This window comes from Carassius gibelio, chromosome A19, assembly GCF_023724105.1.
Source record: "Carassius gibelio isolate Cgi1373 ecotype wild population from Czech Republic chromosome A19, carGib1.2-hapl.c, whole genome shotgun sequence".
NCBI lineage: Eukaryota > Metazoa > Chordata > Actinopteri > Cypriniformes > Cyprinidae > Carassius > Carassius gibelio.
The window spans coordinates 26,438,438-26,457,655 of NC_068389.1; the positions used below are offsets into that span (position 1 = coordinate 26,438,438).

At 36.3% G+C, this 19,218-nt stretch overlaps 2 protein-coding genes across 8 annotated transcripts in view; one reads left to right on the top strand and one right to left on the bottom strand.

The window, feature by feature from the left end:
• Window positions 1-14,825, top strand: part of LOC127935306 (serine/threonine-protein phosphatase 6 regulatory ankyrin repeat subunit B-like) — a 69,459-nt gene extending 54,634 nt beyond the window's left edge. For both annotated transcript variants that reach the window (XM_052533050.1, XM_052533051.1), the window contains 4 exons: window positions 4,970-5,427; window positions 8,642-9,546; window positions 11,382-11,525; window positions 12,417-14,825. In XM_052533050.1, coding sequence (XP_052389010.1) covers window positions 4,970-5,427; window positions 8,642-9,546; window positions 11,382-11,525; window positions 12,417-12,550 — 1,641 coding nt within the window. In that variant the 3' untranslated portion in view covers window positions 12,551-14,825. The remainder of the gene's footprint in view (window positions 1-4,969; window positions 5,428-8,641; window positions 9,547-11,381; window positions 11,526-12,416) is intronic.
• Window positions 1-19,218, bottom strand: part of LOC127935318 (60S acidic ribosomal protein P1-like) — a 568,794-nt gene that overhangs the window by 303,406 nt on the left and 246,170 nt on the right. The gene's annotated exons all lie outside the window — the stretch shown is intronic.

The following is a 19,218-nucleotide window of genomic DNA, read 5'->3' on the forward strand; positions in this document are numbered from 1 at the left end:
TTTCGGGATGGCACAATCAAGCGATGTTCACTTGCAGAACGCAAGCTTGTAGAGGGCATATAAGTCTGAAGTACTGAATTTAGGTAAAGAGGTGCAGAGCCAGTGGTAGTTTTGTATGCAAACATCAATGCCTTGAATTTTATGCGAGCAACTTTTGGTAGTCAGTACAAATTGATAAACAGAGGTGTGACGTGTATTCTTTTTGGCTCATTAAAAATTTATCTTGCTTGTTTGATAGAACTGGCTGGAAGACCGACCAAGAGAGCATTGCAATAGTCCAGCCTGGACAGAACAAGAGCTTGAACAAGGAGTTGTGCAGCATGTTCCGAAAGAAAGGTCCTAATCTTCTTGATGTTGAATAAAGCAAATCAGCATGACCGGACAATTTTAACAATGTGATCTGAGAAAGTTAGCTGATCATCAATCATAACTCCCACATTTCTGGCTGTTTTTGAAGGAGTAATGGTTGATGTGCCTAAATTGGTGGTGAAATTGTGATGAAACGATGGTTTTGCTGGATCCACAAGCAGTTCTGTCTTGGCTAGGTTGAGTTGAAGGTGATGGTCCTTCATCCATTAAGAAATGTCTGTTAAACAAGCTGAGATGCTAGCAGCTACTGTCGGATCATCAGGATGGAATGAGAGGTAGCGTTGAGTGTCATCAGCATAGCAGTGGTATGAAAAGCCATGTTTCTGAATGACAGAACCTAATGATGCCATGTAGACAGAGAAGAGAAGTGGTCCAAGAACTGAGCCCTGAGGCACCCCAGTAGTGAGATGTTGAGACTTGGACACCTCACCTCTCCAAGATATTTTAAAGGACCTATCTGATAGGTAAGACTCAAACCACTGGAGTGCGGTTCCTGAGATGCCCTTTCTCAGTAGTGTTGACAGGAGGATTTGGTGGTTAACCATGTCAAAAGCAGCGGATCAATTAAGCAGGACAAGTATTGAAGATTTGGATTCCCCTCTTGCCAGTCTTAGGGCTTCACAGCTTAGAACAAAGGCAGTCTCAGTTGAATGTCCACTTCTGAAACCAGATTGGTTGCTGTCAAGAAGGTTGTTCTGTGTGAGAAAGGCAGAGACTTGTTTGAACACAGCTCGTTCAAGTGTTTTTGCAATGAAATGAAGAAGGGAAACTGGCATGTAGTTCTCTTAGAGAGATGGGTTGAGGGTGGGTTTCTTAAGTAGTGGAGTTATACGAGCCTGTCTAAATGATGAGGGAAAAACACCAGTGTGGAGGGATATGTTAATGATGTGAGTGAGTTCAGGTACAGCTGCAGGAGAAATGGCTTGAAGGAGATGAGATGGAATAGGATCAAGCAGACAAGTAGTAGGGTGATTAGAAAGGATGTGTTTGGAGACTTCTGACTCAGAGAGTAAAGAGAAGGATGTGAATAAGTGTATGTTTGCTGGTGAGATGTGCTTGATGGATTGTGGTATGGAAAATTGTGCACTGATGTTTTTAATTTTATTAATTAAAAATGTGGCAAAGTTGTCAGCTATTAGAGATGAAGCAGGAGGATGAGAAGGAGGACAATAGAGCAAGGAAAATGTTTTAAAAGGCATGCAAGAGTAAATTTTGTTATGGTAGTATGTCCTTTTAGCAGTGGAGACATTAGCAGAGAAGGGAGAGAGAAGTGACTGATACACATTAAAGTCAGTAGTAGTTTCGGATTTGCGCCACACCCTTTCAGCAGCTCTAATTTTAGAATGATGTTGGCGTAGAACATCAGATAACCAAGGGGTAGAAGGGGTGGTACGGGCTGGCCTGGAAGACAAGGGGCAAACAGTGGCTAAACAAGATTTAAGAGTGGAGCAGAAAGTATCAGTAGCACTGTTAGCATCAAAAGATGCTAACAGTTTAGTGGAAGGAAGCGAAGATGAAAGCATTGCAGATAGCCGGGAGGGTGAGAGTGAGCGTAGGTTACGTCGAAAGATAACATGTGGAGGGGGAAGCGATGTGTCAGGGACCAAGTTGAGGTTAAGAGTGAGGAGGAAATGATCCAAGGTGTGCAGTGGAGTAACCAGTAAATGATCAGTGGAGCAGTGTCATGTATAAATAAGGTCCAGTTGGTTGCCTGATTTGTGAGTAGCAGTAGTTGACACTCGGATGAGATCAAAAGAGGCAAGCAGAGTGTGGAAGTCCACAGATAGAGGTTTATCTAGGTGGAAGTATAAGTCTTCAAGCATAACTATAACTAGCATAAATAGCATAACTAAGCATAACCTTTCTCACACAAAACAACCTCCTTGACAGCAACCAATCTTGCTACAGAAGTGGACATTCAACTGAGACTGCCTTGCTCTCAGTTGTTGAAGCTCTAAGACTGGCAAGAGCAGAATCCAAATCTTCAGTACTTATCCTGCTTGATTTGTCCGCTGTTTTTGACACGGTTAACCACCAGATCCTTGTATCAACCCTACTGGCAAAAGAAGTCTAAGAAACAACACTTCAATGGTTTGAGTCTTACCTATCAGATAGGTCCTTCAAAGTATCTTGGAGAGGTGAGGTGTCCAAGTCTCAGCATCTAACTACTGGGGTGCCTCGGGGCTCAGTTCTTGGACCACCTCTCTTCTCTGTCTACATGGCATCATTAGGTTCTGTCATTCAGAAACATGGCTTTTCATACCACTGCTATGCTGATGACACTCAACGCTACCTCTCATTCCATCCTGATGATCCGACGGTAGCTATTCGCATCTCAGATTGTCTAACAGACATTTCTTCCTGGATGATGGACCATCACCAACTCAACCTTGCCAAGACAGAACTGCTTGTGATTCCAACAAACCCATCGTTTCATCACAATTTCACCATCAAGTTAGGCACATCAACCATTACTCCTTCAAAAACAGCTAGAAGCCTTGGAGTTATGATTGATGATCAGCTGACTTTCTCAGACCACATTGCTAAAACTGTCCGATCCTGCTGATTTGCTTTATTCAACATCAAGAAGATCAAGCCCTTTCTTTCGGAACATGCTGCATATATATCATCCTTGATCAAGCTCTTGTTCTGTCCAGGCTGGACTATTGCAATGCCTTCTTGGCAGGTCTTCCAGCCAATTCTATCAAACCTTTACAATTAATTCAGAACGCAGCAGCAAGATCAATTTTTAATGAGCCAAAAAGAATACATGTCACACCTCTGTTTATCAATTTGCAATGGCTTCCAATAGCTGCTGGTATAAAATTCAAGGCATTGATGTTTGCCTACAAAACTACCACTGGCTCTGCACCCATTTACCTAAATTTTTTACTTCAGACTTATGTGCCCTCTAGAAGCTTGCGTTCTGCAAGTGAACATCGCTTGATTCATCCCAAAGAAGCACAAAGTCACTTTTACGGACTTTTAAATTAAATGTTCCCTTCTGGTGGAATGACCTCCCCAACTCAATCCAAGCAGCTGAAGCCTTAGCCATCTTCAACAATCGGCTTAAAACCCATCTCTTCCATCTTTATTTGACCCTCTAACTTTAGCACTCACTATTCTAATTCTATTCTTAAAAAAAAATCTAACTACCTTTCTAATCTTTTTGTATTCTATGTTATTTTCATTAATTATGCAATTGTATGTGTGTGTGTGTGTATGTGTAAAGACCTCTAACACTAGCTTGCTCTATTCTTTTTTTATTCTATCTGTTTTCTTTTTATTTATTATGTTATTTAAAAGCCCATGCTACGTGTACTGTGTTAACCTAACTAAGACTTGTTACAGCACTTATATCATTGCTCTTTTTGTTGTTTTTGATTGCTTCCACTATCCTCATTTGTAAGTCTCTTTGGATAAAAGTGTCTGCTAAATGAATAAATGTAAATGTAACTAAGGGAGCACCATCCTCAGAAAAGTTTGAGACCAGCACATCTAATTCATACAAAAAGTTATCTAGTGGTCCTGGGGGTCAATAGTAGCTGAATGAGATTCAAAGTAGCTGTTGATACCAAAAGATGGTAAAGGATTAAATTTCCTATCATTAGAGATGAGCAGACCAGTACCTCCACCTCTTCCAGTCAAACGGGGGGAGTGGGAAAATGAGAAATTATTGGAGAGTGCTGTAGGTTTAGCAGTGTCCTCTGGTTTGATCCATGTTTCTGTCAGGGTTATGAGATTAAGCTTTGAATGATTTATAATAGAAGTAATGAAATTGGCTTTGTTTACAGCAGACTGGCAATTCAAGAGATCAATAGAAAAAGAAAGTAGTATATTAGCAGATATAGGAAAAGTGTCCAGGTTGTTAAGATTGCGCTGCCTAAATTGTGTGATGTGTGGTTTGCTAGTTGTAGTGATAGTAGGGATCTGGAAACACATAGTAAGAATTGGTTATAAAAACTGTAACAGAAGTGAAACAAGTAGAAGGAAAAAAGGATTAAATAAAAAAATACTTATATCCCTTGCCGGTGTCCCTGCCCAGTGGAGTCGCACGATGGAGTCGATGGTCTTTACACTCTTTGGTCTTTACATGAGGAGGGCTTAAGAGAAGGGCTGCCGTGACCGCTTCCATGGTATACTAACCTTTTAATACCGGTCAGATAAAACGGAAATTAAATTCAGCTGAACACACTTTACTGTTTATCACAGTTTTTTGCAGCCAGTGAGAGATGTGGGATGGGTTAGAACGAGCTGTTTAGGATGGCTTGGTTAACTCGTAACTTTTATAAAGAATATATCTTTGGATTTGAGACTTTAGTTTTTGCAACTTTACAGGTCTTCTTCATGCACCAATAGCTTGTAAAAATCCAAAGAAAAAGGAAAACTTGAAATCGCATCATATGACCCCTTTAATATAACTAAGATTGTATTCCTCTGCAATTAGAAAGTCATATACAGTACACTTAGGATAGTTTGAGAGTGAGTAAATCATGGGGTAATTTTCATTTTTGGGTGAAGTATGCCTTTAAGTGCCTTATTCTGCTGAAAATAAACCAATTCAAATGGCATCATGTTCTGTTTTGTGTGTTGTCTGTAGTTTGTGTTCAATCTGATGGTGTGCGGCCGGATGAATGATAATCTGGCTCTGGAGGAGTTGGTTCTTCATTCTCCTGCTCCTCTGGACACCTGCGTCCGTCTGTCGCGAGCTCTGACTCTTACTGCGCTCAGAGAGAAGGTGCGCTCCATCGACCTGCATGCCGCCGCGCTCCACTGTGAGCTCATGGCTTCTGACCTCCTGACCCTCGCCGCCTCAACCGGGGGTCATGGCGCAGGTCTGATCCTCAGGGCTGTGGATCACCGGGGTGCCAGCATGCTGGACTGCTTGATCGAGGGAGAGCAGAAGGCCGTGGTGTCCCATCCGGCGGTGCAGATGTACCTGACAGAAGTGTGGCGTGGAGGCCTGCAGTGGAATTCATGGAAGATCCTGCTGCTGTTCTTCTGTTTGCTGCTCTTCCCTCCGCTGTGGCTGGCGATCTCACTGCCACTCAGACACCGGTAAAGTCTGACACTTTAAACTTCACCAAGCCTACATTTATTTAATCAAAAAACAGAAAAGACAGTAATATTGTGAAAGATCAGTACAATTTTCAGCAACGATTAATCTAGTCTTCAGTGTAACATGATCCTTCAGAAATCATTGTACAACCCCTGGCAAAAAGTATGGAATCACCCCTCTCAGAAGATGTTCATTCAAATGTTTAATTGTGTAGAGAAAAAAAACCAAGCACATATATGCCACAAAACAGTTTTCACTCAACAAAACAATATTCTGGCTGTATAAAACACTTAAAAAACAACAACAACAAAGAGATAAGTATAGTCAATTACAACTGTTTTTACAGATCAAACAGAGGAAAAAAAATATGGAATCACACAGATCTGTGGAAAATTATATGGAATCACCAAATAAAAACACTACTAGTACTTTGTTGCACCACCTCTGGCTTTTATAACAGCTTGAATTCTCTGAGGCATGGATTTAACTAATGACAAACAGTATACTTCATCAATTGGGGAAGTCGTGGCCTAATGGTTAGAGGGTTGGACTCCCAATCGAAGGGTTGTGAGTTCTAGTCTCGGGCCGGACGGAATTGTGGGTGGGGGTAGTGCATGAACAGCTCTCTCGCCACCTTCAATACCACGACTTAGGTGCCCTTGAGCAAGGCATCGAACCCCCAACTGCTCCCCGGGCGCCGCAGCATAAATGGCTGCCCACTGCTCCGGGTGGGTGCTCACAGTGTGTGTGTGTTCAATGCTCTGTGTGTGCATTTCGGATGGGTTAAATGCAGAGCACAAATTCTGAGTATGGGTCACCATACTTGGCTGAATGTCACTTCACTTTCACTTTCATCTGTCTCCAGCTTTGTCTTATTGCAGTTGCCAGATCAGCTTTGCAGGTTGGAGCCTTGTCGTGGACCATTTTCTTTAATTTCCACCACAGATTTTCAATTGGATTGAGGTCCGGACTATTTGCAGGCCATGCCATTGACATTATATGTCTTTAATGTTTTCACAGATTTTGCCCTATGGCACGATGCATTATCATCCTGAAAATTGATGCTACCATCTACCATTACCAATTGATGGAATAAGAAAAGTGTCCAAAATCTCAACATAAACTTGTGCAATTATAGAAGATGTAATGACTGTCATCTCTCCCATACCTTTACCTGACATACAACCCCATATCATGAATGATTGTGGAAATTTGCATGTTTTCTTCAGGCAGTTGTCTTTATAAATTTCATTGGAACGGCACCAAACAAAAGTTCCAGCATCATCACCTTGCCCAATGCAGATTCGTGATTCATCCCTGAATTTAACTCTCATCCAGTCATCCACAGTCCAAGATTGTCTTTCTTTAGCCCACTGAAGCCTTGTTTTTTTTGGTTTAGATGTTAATGATGGTTTTCATTTGGCTTTTCTGTATGCAAATCCCATTTCTTTTAGGCGATTTCTTACAGTCCGGTCACAGAAAATGAACTCCACTTTCTGCCCATTTGTTCCTCATTTGTTTTGTTGTGCATTTTCTGTTTTTAAGTTTTCGGTCTTGGCACTTTGATGTCTTTCTTGGTCTACCAGTACGCTTCCCTTTTACAACCTTTCCATTTGATTTGTACTTGGTCCAGATTTTAGACACAGCTGACTGGGAACAACCAACATTTTTGCAACATTCCGTGAAGATTTACCTTCTTTGAGATGTTTGATAATCCTCTCCTTTGTTTCAACTGACATCTCTCGTGTTGGAGCCATGAGTTATGTCAATCATCTTGGTTCAACACATCACTAATGTGTGCAAGCACTCTTTTTTAACTGCAGACTAATTAGCAGTTGTAATCAGATACAGGTGTTTGTTTTAGAAATGCAAAGTGCATGGTGATTCCATATAATTTTCCTCAGATTTGTGTGATTCCATATTTTTTTCCTCTGTTTGATCTGTAAAAACAGTTGTAAGTGACTATAGTTATCTTTCTTTGTTGTTTTTTTAAGTGTTTTATACAGCCAGAATATTGTTTTGTTGAGTGAAAATTGTTTTGTGGCATATATGTGCTTGGTTTTTTCTCTACACCAGGGATCCTCAAATCTGGACCTCGAGATCCACTTTCCTGCAGAGTTTAGCGCTAACCCTAATCAAACACACCTGAGCATGCTAATCAGTGTCAATCAATGTCTTTGGGAATCATTCAAAAATGGCAGACAGGTGACTTTAATCAGGGTTGGATCTAAACTCTGCAGTGCATTGGACCTCCAGGGTAAGATTTTTTTCCATACTTTTTGCCAGGGGTTGTAATATTCTGATTTGCTACATAAGAAATATTATATTGATTAACAGAAATTTAACAGAAAATTTAACAGAAAAGAACAGCATTTATTTAAAAATATAAATATTTTGTAACATTATGAATGTCTTCACTGTTACTTTTGATCAATTTAATGTGTCCTTTTTATTAAAAGTATTTATTTCTTTAAAAAAAATAAATCATACCGCAAAACCTTGAAAAGTGTTATTTTAGTATTGTTTGTGTAATTTTATAGTATGTTACATTGTTTACATTTTCATTTCATTGGTTTTAATTTTAATTTTAGTAAATCATTTCTTAATGTGCTTTTGTCCATTTTATTACTTGTAGTTTTTTTTTATATTTCCATTTAGCTTAAAAATTTTTCTTTTCATTTCAGATTTAGTTTCACTAGTTTTAGTGGCTGAGGCGTCATTCCTAATTTTGAATTTAGTTTTTATATTTTATTTTATCCTTATTTCAATGAATGAAAACCTTTTTAAGAGTTTTAGTTAGCAATAACAGTACTGGCTTTTAGAGCAATTTGTCTAATTTACAAACTATTATAGTATTTATTAATATTTTATTAAATTAGCTTTTGTTTCATATTGTCAGGTTTCATTTGTTATGTGTTTCTGTCATTTTATTTCTATTCAGCTTCAATTTATTTGAAATGTTAGGTTTTTTTTTTGTTAGTTTCAAAGGCAATTTTTGTTTTTAGTTTAAATTTGTTTTTAATCTAATATTTGCATTTTATTTTATTATATCTTTATTTCAATTGGCGAAAACAATTCTAATAGGCCTTTAGAACAAAAGGTTTTTAAGAAACATAAATTCAATAACGTGTATGATGTATCCAAACTTTTTACTTCCAGTGTTTCTTGGTTGAGGAGAAATGTGTGAAACTGATTGTTTTAATCTCCACTCAGCTTCAACACCATCCCAGTCATGAAGTTAATGAGTCATCTGGTGTCGCACGTCTTCCTGTTGGTCCTGTTCATCTTAACAATCGTGTATCCGCCCGTGAGTCCTCTGTCTGAGGGCCGTCTGGTGCCCGGCTGGTCGGAGTGTCTGTTGCTGATCTGGCTTTGTGGGATGCTGGTATCCGAGCTGACCTTCCCAGGTGAGCGTGCTGGATTAGCGTGGATTGGTCTTCTTCTACTGGGTTTTTCCGCCGCGGCTCTGCTGTGCCACCTGCTGGCGGTCTTCACCCAATGGTGGCCACCAGTGCACCTGCACTGCCTGTTTGCTAGAAACGTCCTGCTGGCCGTGGCAATGACACTGGGATTCATCCAGCTGCTGGAGTTCCTCACGTTCCATCACTTATTTGGCCCATGGGCTATAATAATCAGAGACTTGATGAAGGATCTGTGCCGGTTCGTTGTGATCCTCATGTTGTTCCACACTGCCTTCACGCTGAGTCTCACTGCTTTGTGTCAGCCGTATCCACATGATTGGAAAAACAGCACTGGTAACGGCACGCAAGTGACCATTCCCGGTCCTTTAAACGTATCTGTTCTGCTCTTCTTCGCTTTGTTTGGTTTAACTGAGCCAAAAGAAATTCCCATCGTGGAGCATTCACCTGCATCCATGGAGTTTTTGGCTAAAATGGTATTTAGTGTGTATCTGGTGGTGACTTCCATCGTGTTGATCAACCTCCTCATCGCAATGATGAGCGACACGTACCAGCGTATCCAAGCTCAGTCCGACACGGAGTGGAAGTACGGCCGCGCCATTCTTATCCGCGATATGAGCCGCAAGTCTGGAATTCCGTCTCCGTTCAACCTGTTCAGCAAACTCTTCTACTCCATCAAGCTTCTCTGCAAACGTGCAGGTAGGACAATTCTTACAATTCTGAAATTTTTTTTCCTCAGAATTCTACATTTACATCTTGCCATTTTCTTTTTTACATCTAACATTTTTTTAATTTTCTTCAGAAATCTATATTTGCATCTCACAATTTAAACTTTTTTTTACAGAATTCTGAGTTTACATCTCACAATTTGACTTTTTTTCTCATAAATTTAAGTTTACATCTCACAATTTCGTTACAAACCACAATTTCACAATTACATTTGCAATTTTTAAAATTTTCCTCACAATTCTAAATTTACATCTTGTAGCTTTGACTTTTCTCTTGGATTTCTGAGTTTAAATTCCACAATTAAGTTTTTTCTGCCTTGTAATAAAAAAATAAAAAAGGAAAATCTGATTTTATTTCGCGCAATTGCAATTTTTTTCTTAATTCTAAGTTTACATCTACAATTTTAACATTTTTCCCCAGAATTCTAAACTTACATCTGGCAGTTTTGAGTTTTCTCTTGGAATTCTAAAATTACATTTCATAATTCTTTTTTTTTTTTTTTTTTTTTGCTTTGGAATAAAAAATTAAAAAGCTAATTCTGAATTTATCTCATGCAATTGTGATTTTTATCTTAGAATTCTAAGTTTACATCTAAAATTTGTAAATTATTCCCCAGAATTCTACATTTACATCTCACAGTTTTGAGTTTCTCTTGGAATTCTGAGTTTACATTTCACAATTCAGTTTTTCTCTGCTTTGGAATAAAAAAGGTAATTCTGACTTTATCTCATGCAATTGCAATTTTTATCTTAGAATTCTAAGTTTACATCTAAAATTTTTACATTTTTCCTCAGAATTCTAAATGTACATCTCAAAGTTTTGAGTTTTCTCTTGGAATTCTGAGTTTACATTTCACAATTCCATTGTTTGTTTGTTTTTTGTTTTGCTTTTTTTACTTTAAAAAGGTAATTCTGAATTTATCTCGCGCAATTGCAATTTTTATCTTAGAATTCTAAGTTTACATCTAAAATTTGTACCTTTTTCCTCAGTATTCTACATTTACATCTCACAGTTTTGAGTTTTCTCTTGGAATTCTGAGTTTACATTTCACAATTCAGTTTTTCTCTGCTTTGGAATAAAAAATAAAAAAAGGTAATTCTGACTTTATCTCGTGCAATTGCGATTTTTATCTTAGAATTCTAAGTTTACATCTTAAATTTGTACCTTTTTCCTCAGTATTCTAAATTTACATCTCAGTTTTGAGTTTTCTCTTGGAATTCTGAGTTTACATTTCACAATTCCGTTTTTTTTTATGCCTTGGAATAAAACATGAAAAATTTTAAAAAGGTAATTCTGACTTTATTTCGCACAATTGCGATTTTACAATATATCTTACAATTCTGAATTTTATTTTATTTTTTGCAATTCTTTTTGCAAAGTTTTATTTTCGAATTGTGTGGAAAAAAGTCTGAATTGTGAAAGATCCCGTATTTTTTATCCTGTGGTGGAAACAAGCTTTCATATATTTCTAATGCATAGTGTGCAACTTATAAATAACTTTGTCTTCTAAATTTGCAAATAAGATCAATTATGCAATTTGTTATAGTATCTTGGCAAATAATTGTTTATTGTGATTAGCAATATTAATAAATTGACTTATTTAAATGTTTTTACTTATTTATTTATATTTATATTTTATCATATTAGTTTATGCTGGCTCCATCTTAAAATGTGAGGTTTGACAAAAGTGATGCTTAATGCTGCAAAGCTTTCTCTAGTGTGTGTTGCTGACTCTATTGCCATGTTATGTGTATATGTGCAGTGTTGAATGACTTTCCCATGTCTGTGTCCTCCATTGTGTTCAGGGAAGAGCTGCTCTGTGGAGTGTCCTAATGTGATGAATGAGGATGAAGACACTGAAGGTTTGACAGACGTGCGTTCTCTAGAGCAGCTGGGCCAAGCATCTGTCAGCTTCAGAGGAAACAAGACGACACAGATCCTCCCAGAGGGCAAGTACACAATTTCACTGCTACTCTTCTTTGGTAGGACATTCATTTATATGGTAAATTTTAAACAAATTTTTGATTTTGTTTTGTTTAGAATTTTTGTATTTTGTATATTGTTTTAAGATTTTTTTTTGTGTGTGTAATTAAGATTATTTTGATTTCTACTAATCTTTGAGTTTAACATGAAAATAGCCTTTGCTGCATTACAATAAATACATAATAAATAAATTATTATTTTATATTTTCAAAGTTGTAAATAAAAGTTATTGGAGTACATTTTACAAGAAAATAAAATGTCAGTCTTTCTACTTAAAAATGTCATGTTTAATTCAGTATGTTACTTGTTGTTTCTTTGTAATTGTGAAATTTACTAGCAATTTCTGAGTGAAAATAGTTTCTACACCAATTTTTTTAGTGATAATTCCAATATTTTCTTTATAAATTATAAATTATTTTTCATTTTATATTTTTTATGTGTTATATTGTTTTTATACTGTTTTAAGATTTTTTTTTACATTTTTTCTGTTCTATTTTATTTATTTAAGTTTTATTGTTGATTTGTATGATTATATAAATTTCTACTGCTATGAGTTTGCCTTGTAAATAGCCTTTGCTTTATTGAATAAATGATTTAATTAATAAATAAATAAATAAATACATAGATATTATATTATATATTCATGTTGTAATTCATCAATCCATGATTAAATGTGTAATTAATATTAATCAATATTATATATTTATAATTACATATAATTACTATTTCATAATTTTATTTCTACAGCAGTAATTCCAGTGTACAGTAATTACATTTATTTTATTTTAAGTAAAAGCAAGAAATAATAGGATTTGTCATGGGTCAATCTAAAGCAATCATCTTGTGTTACTGTGCAGGCGGTCAGATTGTGATGTCCATGTCTGGAGGAAGGGAGCGCGTGGAGAATGTTGTGGATTGGCCGTCTGTGGTCCAGCAATTTTTAGCCCAGCGCAGACAGAGGGACAGATCACAGCTGGAGAGAGATGAATGAATGATGACCATTTCACCATGACAGATGAATTTGTACTGCCTATTAATATCAGACCAACCACCTGAGCCCACATCACTTCAGCTTCCTGAAGAACACCTTAGCATTAGCATATCACAGCATGTGCCTTTAGCTGATATCCATTCCTCACTAGTCACTTTAATGAAGATGCTATTTACACTAGGGGTCCAAATTTTGTTTGTTTTTTTGTGAAGTTTCTTCTGCTCACCAAGGTTGAATTCCTTTGATCAAAAATAATACAGCAAAAAACTTAATATTGTGAAATATTGTTAAAATTGAAAATAACTTTTCTAGACTAGTCAGAAATTTTCCTGCTCAACAAACATTTCTTATTATCATCAGTGTTGAATACAGTTTTTATGAAAACAGGATAAATGCCTTTACTGTCACTTTTGATCAATTAAATTCATCCTGGCTGAATAGAAGTGCTAATTTCTTTAAAAAAATCTTACATACCCCCAAACTTTTGAATGAATATACTTGTTATTAGATTTGAGGTATTTCTACTTGATATTTCAGACTTAGGATCATAAATGTGTTTTATGGGCTGATGCTAGAAAGATAACAGAAGGAAACCAATTGCAATACTTGCTTTTGTTTTTTGAAGTTGAAAACACTGGGGAAAAAAACACTGCTAGGGCAATTTTTTTTTAAATATTATTTTGTGTTTTTGTATAATTGACAATAAAAAAAATCATTTATTTTAATTTAAATGACACATGCTAAATATAGGAACATGCTACATATAGCTGTATAATCACTGTGCACCATTATAGAAATTATACAAATGTGATTTTAGGGCTCACAAATTGTTAAAGTTGCATTTATGTCATGTCAGAATCACCATAGTTTATTTCCAAGATCACAATAAGAACATCATGCTCAGAGCTGTTCATTTCTGGAAACTCGAATTAATGCTCATATTGCCAAAACATATCCAAGTACAGGTCAGGCGAGTTTGCTGGCCAATTAAGAACTGGGATACCATGGTCCTTAATCCAGGTACTGTTATCTTGGCTCTGTGTGCAGTTGCCAAGTACTGTTGGAAAATGAAATGAAATGAAATCTGCATCTCCATAAAATTGGTCAGCAGCAGGAAGCATGAAGTCCTCTAAAACTTCCTGGTATACAAATGCGTTGACCTTGGACCATAGAATACACAGTGGACCAACACCAGCAGGTGACATGGCACCACAAACCATCACTAATTGTGGAAACTTTACACTGGATCTCAAGCAACGTGGCTTGTGTTGCTTCTTACATTGTCTGTTTTTCAAGAGTGGCTTGACACAAGGAATGTGACAGCTGAAACCCATGTTTTGCATACATTTGTGTTTAATGGTTCTTGAAGCACTGACTCCAGCTGCAGTCCATTTTTTGTGAATCTCCCCACATTTTTGAATGGGTTTTGTTTCACAATCCTCTCCAGTGTGCAGTTATCCCTATTGCTTGTACACTTTTTTTCTACCACATCTTTTCCTTCCCTTCACCTCTCCATTAATGTGCTTGGACACAGAGCTCTGTGAACAGCCAGCCTCTTTTGCAATGACCTTTTGTGTCTTGCCCTCCTTGCACTGTGCAAGGTATCAATGGTCGTCTTTTGGACAACTGTCAAGTCAGCAGTCTTCCCCATGATTGTGTAGCCTACAGAACTAGACTGAGAGACCATTTAAAGGCCTTTGCAGGTGTTTGAGTTAATTAGCTGATTAATTCCGAACGTTGCACCAGGTGTCTTCAATATTCAACCTTTTCACAATGTTCTAATTTTCGGAGATGCTGAATTTGGGATTTTCCTTAGTTGTCAGTTATAATCATCAAAATTAAAAGAAATAAACATTTGAAATATATCAGTCTGTGTGTAATGAATGAATATAATATACAAGTTTCACTTTTTGAATGGAATTAGTGAAATAAATAAACTTTTTGATGATATTCTAATTATACGACCAGCACTTGTGCTTCACTACTAACTTCAGAACTGTGCCTGATGCTGCCTGACTGCCTTTAACTGCTGAAGATGTTGCCATCGAGGCTGTTTTTCCATGATATCACATCAAGGAAAAATCTGAGCTTTCATATGATTTGAATTTTACAAGTTTTAATTGTGCTGTATCTGACATGATCTTGGCAAACATCATACAGTTGTATTTTAACTACTGTTGTTAACAACCTAAAATCATGTTTGTTTGTTCTGCATTTTGACTGTCCTGAAAACAGAAATAAAAACAATGTGGACCAAATTGTAAAGGTTACCGTACAGTTAATGTTCTCACATATTTAACTCTACTGTATTCATGAATTTCTAAGGCCTCTTAAATCATCAATGTGATCAAAACTTTGTTTTGTTTGTGTTTTTTACATTTCAAGCAGAATTCAGAATCAGCAGAATCAGAATTTCACCTTACTGTTTTGACACAAATGTCAGCATTGGCCCCAAATTGGGCATTTTTGCTCAGTTTGGACCTTTGAACAGAAAAACTGAGCTGTTTTTCCTCCATATTTACACTGTTCCATACTATAAAGGGCCATAAAAACCTAATGTATCAAATAAGATACAAAAGATAAACATATTCCAATATAATTTGTCTAATTGTTCAATAACTGTTCAAAAAATAGATTTTTCCATTTCCAAAATGGTAAATCAAAAGCTGCTCATTTGCATCATGATAATACAAGTAAATAAAATATAGTATAGTAATACAGGTTTGAGGTGAGACATCTTCCCCTCTGAGACAAAATTTATCATGTGTACAGTCAGATATATGATGATGATTTCCACTCTCACAGGAAGTGCCTTTGCTGAGCTGCTTTACTCCTACTTTTGGTTGGTGATTGATGGGTTTTTCGTTTAAAACAGTTCATACATTCATGCCTCTGTCAGGTTTAACTTTGGACAGAGTGATGAGTGGAAAAATAAACATCTGTAACGTGAGGCGGTTTTTCACTTTTATGGATGTTCATTTTTGGCTGTGTTTATGCTGAGACGGAGACGGTAAATCTTATGTCATGTGTTAGGAGGGAAAGTGTTTTTCTGAAAATAAGAAGGTTTGTTTTCTAGGAACATCCTGAAATTAAATATGTTTGAGTAAAATAACAGCAAATCCACTCTTTCATGTGATGGAGTCAATCGCATTTATGAGACATGCAGACCAAACACAGGACATTAATGTTTCCTGTTTTGAGCTTCTCATGTTGCTAATTTTACAACCATAAAGGCACTTGAGTTTTCTATATTCATCTTCCTGTTTAAATATTAGAAAACCAAAGCAAAAGAATCCAAAAACACTAAAAATCTTCCAAAACAATTTACTCTTGAGTAATATAGTGCATACTTAAGCAGGCACACTGTACTGAAGACATATCTGTTTGTACTAAACAGCTTTTCCTTAAAACTCAATTTATATGACAAAACTTTTAGATATTTTCTATTAATTAACAGATAACAGATTCGCCTTATTTTCTAAAGCGTACCTAGCGCAAAGTTTTTACCGTTGAACTTACTGCATTCAGTCTAGTTGATGAATAACCATTTGCAAAACTTTGAGCTACTAACCAGTCTATTTTGTGAAACCAGTTTATGATTACGAAAGACATGTATAAATAATATAATGCAATATTAAGCAGCATAACAGACGGTTTTGTAGAGGTAAAATAACTGGAAAATGACGTAAAATGACCCGATCTGAATCAAACCATTCATGATTTGTGCTCTGAAGTCCAGATCTGAATCAAACGGTTCATAATTCGCACTCCGAAGTCTTGATCTGAATCAAACCATTCATGATTCAGGCTCAGAAGTCCCGATCTGAATCAAACTATTTAATGATTCACACTCTGAAGTCCCGATCTGAATCAAACTATTTAATGATTCACACTCTGAAGTCCCGATCTGAATCAAAGGATTTGTGATTCAAGCTCCGTACTTCCGATTTGAATAAAAAAATGTGCTAGTCTTGATTGAAATAAACCGATTCTCCATATGTTCTCTGAAGTCCCGATCTGAATCAAACGGTTTAATAATTTGCGTGTCAAAGTCCCAATCTGAATCAAATGATTTGTGATTCATGCTCTGAACTCCCGTTTTGAACTCTGATTCGCCTTATTGAACGAATGAATGAACGAATTGAATTTTGTCCGTATTTCACTCCATCTCGAATCATGGTCGTGGAAAGAACTTGAGAAACAGTGTCTCTTTCGCAGCTCATTATGCTTTCAACTTTCAACATTTTTTTAGTCTCGAGCAAGACTGTACGACTTTCACATTGCATGATTTGACAGATTTTTACATAGAAAGGGCGACAACACACCGCATTAAAATGAATGATCATTCATGTTTTCATAACCGCTGGCCAAATTCAAAAACGAATCTAAAATGATGGTATTCGGGGGCCCTATACGCAGCTTGAGTATTTTGTGTATAGGTTTGGCTCTTTTATGTAATAATAACAATAAGAAAGTCATACATGAGTTCACTGATCTTTATTTAGATAGATAGATAGATAGATAGATAGATAGATAGATAGATAGATAGATAGATAGATAGATAGATAGATAGATAGATAGATAGATAGATAGATAGATAGATAGATAGAGCTTTGAAAGTGCGGAGCAGCACTACACTTAAAATAAAGTGGATATTGGCTATGGTGGGAGACCAGCTAAATCACTGCATCATTGCATTATTTGTAAATGCCGATGGATCTCAATCCAAAACCTTTTTCCAGGCAATCCATGTTTTTAACAGGTAAACCACCCAGTAACTTTATCTTGTTTTACAGTGTTCGTAATCTCACACACCTGTCGCTGTCGCTCGCAGTAACAGAGTTTTATTAGTTGTTGAAGGACTGAGGTGATTTACAGTCTCTGGATTTTGTCAAGCTGACAGATGTTTAGACAGTGACCCCATCAGATTTGGACAGTGGTCCTGCACGACGGGTTTAGTCTGAAGACACATCAGCTTTACATCAGTGTTTCCTCATTAATTACTCCATGCTAATTTGCCTTTATCTGCTATTTAAAGTTTGTCACCTTGTAAAAATCTGCCCTCTACATGTCTATGATCTTATATAATATACTCAATTCATTCAAACCTGAAAAGTTTTATAAAAATAGTTGATCTAATTAAAATTCTATTTTGTTTACAGTGTATTGCGTGTTTTTATTTTTAATTAGCTCAGCAAGATAAAACCAAACTTTTAAGTTTGTAAGTGGAAGAAAATAAACATTTGAATGAAAAAATCTGAGACTTTCTTTTAGGTTTATAATTTGCATTGTGACATTATTTTCATAAGCATATTCACTTACACTTAAATCTATGTGAAAATGCTAGTATTTCACAGATTAAGATTAAATATTTAGGTAATAAAATAAGTATGCATCACGGTAGTATTTGTTTTACTGAATTATGTTCTGAATTATGTTCTGAAGTATTATTTATTGTGTGTGTGTGTGTGTGTGTTGTCTTGCAATTTTCATTATATTTAGAGTTTAAAAAGGTGCTTTTTTGCCATTACATATCAAGGATATTCAAATTCAGTATATGATAAATAAGACAATGTAAAGTGTATCAAGATGCACAGTGTCCTGAATGAAGGTACATCATGTTCAGTACATAATCCCGTAGTCATGGAGTTTCATCACACACTTCTTTATGTCCTTTACGTCATATACTCTTTCTGTAAACAGCTCGATCTCCCATCATCCCCTGGGGCACATTTCAGAGAGTCTTCAGACAGAGTTCTGTTCTGAGAGATCTCAGGGTAAATCAGTGATGAGTTTTACATTGATTGATTGATTGATGCTTTACATGGTGTTTTTTCAGGCCTGTTTTTGTAGTGTTTCGATAGAGATACAATACAATAAGGCTTTTTTTCAGTTTTCAAACTGATTCAAAGTTGCTGTTTTGTTTGAATAATTTAAATTTTTACACCTGCCATGGTGTTTTTCTGTCAAATGAATCCCATATTTCCATTCAACAGTTCATATTTTGAGGCTGTTTCATCATTCTTGTTATTATGTAACATTTGTCTTTGATCTCCTTCGATTCTCTGTTTTCGGTATCTGATCTGTCAGTTCAGATGTGTGGCTTTTGTTTCAGAGTGTTTATGTTGAGGAATAACAAATCCTGATCTGAGAATCCTGCAGGATTTACTGTAATATGGCTGGATCTGGGTTGTGGTTTGTGATGAAGGATGAGGTGCAGGACGTCTCTAATGCAGCGTTTCTCTTATGAGCTCCAGCTGTTTCACCGATGGCTTTGATGGTCAGTGTTTGCTCATGTTTGTGTCTGTGAGGTAACGCAGAGGGGGGTCTCGACGACACTCTCAGGGGTGGTCCACCATCACTTACTCCCTTTTAATGGATAAACCTGTTTAAAAAGATATTTTCAGGTATGCTTCATCTATTTTTCATCTTGACAAAAATAAATGAATAAATTTTCACCTAATGAAAATAAATGCCACAATGCAAATATATAATTTATTTTTAGTATTTGTATTAGTTAAAAATAAAAGTTTTCATGCCAAACATAGTTTAAACTTTTATAAAATATTGTACACCCCCCCCCCAAAATAAAAAGAATAAAGAATAATTCTATATATACACACACACACACACACACACACACATATATTAAAATTGTCATCATTTAA